Source organism: Limulus polyphemus, unplaced genomic scaffold (genome assembly GCF_000517525.1).
Source record: "Limulus polyphemus unplaced genomic scaffold, Limulus_polyphemus-2.1.2 Scaffold6300, whole genome shotgun sequence".
NCBI lineage: Eukaryota > Metazoa > Arthropoda > Merostomata > Xiphosura > Limulidae > Limulus > Limulus polyphemus.
In genome coordinates this window covers 6,876-12,331 of record NW_013671910.1, presented here as the reverse complement: position 1 = coordinate 12,331, position 5,456 = coordinate 6,876, and the positions used below count along the sequence as shown (strand labels likewise).

The 5,456-nt window shown below is 31.9% G+C and overlaps 1 protein-coding gene across 1 annotated transcript in view; it reads right to left on the bottom strand.

Annotated features, from left to right (window-relative positions):
• LOC106473588 (transforming growth factor-beta receptor-associated protein 1-like) overlaps window positions 1-5,456 on the bottom strand; it is a gene marked incomplete at its 5' end in the record, with an annotated part of 46,525 nt that overhangs the window by 35,929 nt on the left and 5,140 nt on the right. The window contains 3 exons of the mRNA XM_013934273.2: window positions 395-496; window positions 1,316-1,402; window positions 3,917-4,015. Coding sequence (XP_013789727.2) covers window positions 395-496; window positions 1,316-1,402; window positions 3,917-4,015 — 288 coding nt within the window. The remainder of the gene's footprint in view (window positions 1-394; window positions 497-1,315; window positions 1,403-3,916; window positions 4,016-5,456) is intronic.

Below are 5,456 nucleotides of genomic sequence, written 5' to 3'. Positions count from 1 at the left end.
GAAACAAAAAGAAGCAGTTCTTTACACTTCTTCCTTCTGTTAACTACTAAACCAGTGATCTGTATTACGAAACAAAAAGAAGCAGTTCTTTAGTAGTTAACAGAAGGAAGAAGTGTGAAACAAAACAAATTTAATATTGACCTTGTTATGAAAGATGGAAACTGGACATACTGGTAGCCACAAATGTTTTAATAAAGCTACATATCACTTCCAATGAGGGTTTGTAGAATAAAAATAGTATAACATAAAGTGCAATTGGTTTTACATACTAAGTTGGCTTAACCAAATTTAGTTGGATTGTTTACACAAAGGATTGAATATATGAATGTTTATATCTAAAAATCGAAGTTACACTTTGTGTTAATGAGGCAGAACAATTACTGGCCAAACTTACTATAGTTAATGCTGTTTCAGGTAAGGTAATGTCTTTAATATGAGACAGCTTGTCTTCGGTCAAGCCATACAACTGAAGTTGTCGTTTTCTAGCAACACAAAGCTGAAAATATACGTAACATTTTTGAAATGAAACTGTGTATCAAACAACTAAAATAAAGCTTTATTAACTTTATTAACATCCAATGACATCTATGATTGTATGGTTAAAAGTACTTTTTAACATTAGTATATTAAACAAAAACATGACACATACAAAAAAATTAAGAATTAAGCAGTCAGTTAAAAACAAGAAAAAATTAACCAACAAATTTTAAAGCAGATAATAAATTTAGCTCAATAGCTGCGTAAAGTTGCTAGTTTTAAATTACATATTTAGATATTCATATAATATTTCAGGACTGCAAAAAATTCACATATAACTACAAGTGTGATAGCTTGAAAAAAATTAGAGATGTAACAACATTTGTTTTGTTTCAATTTTCTATCTAGTTAGTATCACTAAGTCTTATTGGTTTGAATATTCAAAATAATTTTTGAATTAATTTCATATTATAAAGATTAATAGCAATGCTGGCTGAGTAGCATAGGTTTAGGAAGGATCTATATTTCCTAAGCTGGTTGAATTTCAAAGGTATTATTGGGATTACACACAAAAATATTGTTTGACAAAGCAATCTAGCTACTCTAGGTTTTGCATTTCTCATGCTTTGACTTATGGCATTAAGTACAGTTTGCTACAAGAATTGGCTTCATTAATCTATAAGCTTTTTTTCTATTTATTTTGGTTCCTTCATATATAGTTAGATTTCTTTTAATGAAAAGTTTTTAATAAAAATAACAACAAAAATTCATCTTCTTAAGAATCCCAGATTTGATCAGACACAACTTTTTGTGAAGTTGAAAATATTTGCAAACTTACTTCAATAACAAACGGATTATTGCCACCAGGGTTCTCATTCAAGCAAAAACAAGACACTGATTTCACCTTCGATGGATAGTTCTGAGGCTGTTACAAACAAATAAACAACAGTTAATGTATCTCACTGTCCTGCAGTGTTTTAAATCTGTTTGAAAGTACATTCTTACCCATGATATTATGGTGTTTTAAATCTGATACTGTAGTATTTAAATCTGTTTGAAAGTACATTCTTACCCATGATCCTGTAGTGTTTTAAATCTGTTTGAAAGTACATTCTTACCTATGATCCTGTAGTATTTAATTCTGTTTGAAAGTATATTCTTACCCATGATCCTGTAGTATTTAATTCTGTTTGAAAGTATATTCTTACCCATGATCCTGTAGTGTTTTAAATCTGTTTGAAAGTACATTCTTGCCCATGATCCTGTAGTGTTTTATATCTGTTTGAAAGTACATTCTTGCCCATGATCCTGTAGTGTTTTAAATCAGTTTGAAAGTACATTCTTACCCATGACCCTGCAGTGTTTTAAATCAGTTTGAAAGTACATTCTTACCCATGATCCTGTACAGTCTCTAAGCCTCTTTCTTTACCAAGATATACACTGGAACGTCAAACTCACATCATGCTTCTCCTATCACATCCTATGTTTCAAAAAATGTCAGGAATCTCTCTGACATTTGCTACTGGATTATTTTTAACCAACAGAAAGAGTAGATTCAAATTTACTGAATTCTCTTCATGGCCAGTTCATTCATTTAACAGGTTTTGAAATATCCAACCTCACTTTCTTTGTTTGCTATTGGGAAGTTTGCCTTAACCAGCTAATGAAATTTTATAACCCATTCATAGCAGAGTTAGAAAGTAAGTTAAATTATAGTAGTTTTAGAACATTCTATTTTTTGTACATGATAATATTTAGTGTTCTATGTACCTAACAGTACTTCCTTAACAGCAAGTAGTAGGAGCATTGACAAGTACTAACTATATTTTGTATGAATACTTTTTATTCACTGTTATACAAATTACTAAAATGTAAAACTAGAAACTTATTAAGTTAGATAAAAAAATTGCTCATGTTAGCACACCCAATTTGTGAGGCATGACTGTAATGCAGTCAACATTGTATGCTGGTAACTTGTTCAATTGTTTACATAAAGCTATCCCATTGTGATAAATAGCTTTTGGCATACTCTGAAAGAAATAATCCAAGTGCAGCTGTATATCAATAAAAAAGTAACCCAGATTTTAAAAGTCTATTCGTTTTGTTCTATAAATAAATAGTATGTAATTGTCTGTTACAATATGCAGTCACTCTAGAAAGAAAAAGGGTAATTTAGATTTACTTCATATTTTTTGCCTAAGCCAGACTGACTAGCACTGATTTTTTTGTGTACAATAAATTTTTCACATTTACTAAAAGCTTGCCAAACTCTGTGATAATGCACAAACTAAATATAAAATTATAGTAAATGTTAATTCTACAGGGTCAATTTAATGGACTAAACCCATGGATGTAAGAATATACAGAGGTTGAGTAAATTATATTAAAATATTTTTGAACCTCACTACATTGTTACAGTTCATGTTGTCACATCCTGTCATGCTTTATCTCACTATCCTACACCTTAATAATAGACCTGTAGCACAGTTTCCATTGCACAAGGCTTAGTTGTAAGGCTGTCACGTCCATAACACACCATCCCTCTCTATATGCTTTCTATAGACCACCTTATGTACAAGGGCGAAGATTCCCTAGTCAAGAAGTCTGATAGTACAGAACTCCACAGGTGCTGCTTCCCATGACTTAGCTGGTATATCCTCATATGGAATAGCATGAATACCAGTTTCATTCTTCAGCTGCTTGAGGAATGCAACAGTTGAAGGGATATATCATGGAAACAGCTTGTGTACATGTGACTTGAGCTGCTTTTCCAGACAGATTCTTCTTCAATATTTTGTGTACTACTGCCTAGGACATGTTGACAATGTTTGCCACTGACCTTTGTTTTGTGTATTCTCAGCTGTTAGAAAATGCTGCATTCTGCTTACAAAGGCTGGGGTACAAATTGTTGCAGGTTTCTTTCTCAATGGTCCTGGTGCCTCAAGTTGATCCATATTCCTTTGTTTTCCAATACTATTAAGTAGTAGGGATATTTCCATCTTTGAATTTCTAAATTTGATCACATCTTTATGACTTCGGTGTGTCAGTATTTTGAATTGAAAAGGGATGTTACAAACCCTTACCAAAAATGACCAAATTTTTTATAGCATCAAACTACCTAGTTCTGGTACATGCCATTCCACTGCAACTTTATATTGGTTCCAAACTTAGTGGTATCTGTGATCTGATTGAAAACATGAACATGAACCAAAATTAAAGTGATAGTCTTAGAGGAGATAGCAAGATTCAAACCGAGTTTGTTTACTAATATAAGGCTTGACCAAAATTATAGAGGGTTGAGTACTTTATATTAAAACAGCTTTTAATATGCAAATTGGTGTGTCACATGACAGCTATTGTAAAAAGTTAAGATTTACATGGATCTTATGTTTCATGAGAGAAATCATCAACATTACCTAACTAAACACTTCATTCTTACCTCTAGATCTGACATGTCTGTGAACACCAGGTTGCCATCACATAAACAAATCACCCTATTTAGTGCTGAAGAAGCTTTTATCTGAACTACTGGTTTTTTCTGTAAACATATTTACACACAGCTTTATTTGGTTGAAGAGTTAAAAAAATTTGGCAATATATTATCTATCTATGAATACTTCAACAGATAGAACTTTGTTTTAAACAGAACATTAAACACTTAGTGAAACAATATCCACTAAAATCACAATGAAAGACATAAATGCTCACTTGTATAAATCATTGAACTTGTGTGCAAAAATATTCAGCTATAATTATACTGAACCACATGAAAACTGAATTGCTGATGAAAAATATCCAGGTAAATATACTAAAACACATTGTTACATATGGAATTTGCCGATGTTCATAGTGATACTCATGTATTAATAACACAGGCATTGGGTAACATTTATTTCAAAGTTAATAGTCAAAATTTACACATAAAACAAATACCGAAACAACATCTTACACGATCTTCTTACCACAACCAACACACCTTGAATTTCTAGCCCAAAGATATATATTTATATATATATATATAGGTGAAGTATGTGCCTCACTTAGCTATAGCTAAGTGGTGATTGGCCAATCACAGTAAACAAAAAACAAATATGAATCACTAAGTTGAAATGGGGGTAAGGAAACCAAAAACATGTAACAACATGAAAAATGGTTAAACAGAACACTGAACTGTTGATGAAAAATATCTAGGTAAGTATACTAAAACACATGAAAGCTTAGTAAAGAGAATGTTAAACATTTACTGAAAAACAAAAAATTGGTCAAATCCAAAAATGAATTTTGTTTTAATTCCTCCTGTTCCAGTAAATCCGCTGCTACTTACTCTATCAACAATTTATGTAATCACACAGCCTGAAGATTTTTATAAAATAACTAAAAAATTTAAAATCAAAATGAACTAAGCAGAAATAATCAACTGAGTTTAATGAAGATATTCATAATACTAATTCTAAGACCAAATGACCCATCTGTTATTGGGTGTTGTTACAATCTGAAACGAAATCATTACAGATTAAATTATCAGTGTATCTGAATATTTTATACAGATTATAAAATATCAGTGAAAGGATACGTCTGTCAACCCATACCAGTGATAAGACATGTTTGTAGTATTGTATCACACACCCAAAACCCTTGGATCCCCAATCTTCTGAATAACGGGATTGACTGTATTACATCCAGAGTTTAAAGTGTGAAGTGTGTTTGGTAGTACCATCTTTCACACCCAAGACCTTCAAATTCCCATCCCAATATGCCAACCACTAGGCCATGTTCAGGCCCATCAGTTACACAACATGTCTGTACAGTTCTACCAATTACACAACATGTCTGTACAGTTCTACCAATTACACAACATGTCTGTACAGTTCTACCAGTTACACGATATGTCTGTACAGTTCTACCAGTTACACGATATGTCTGTACAGTTCTACCAGTTACACGATATGTCTGTACAGTTCTACCAGTTACACGATATG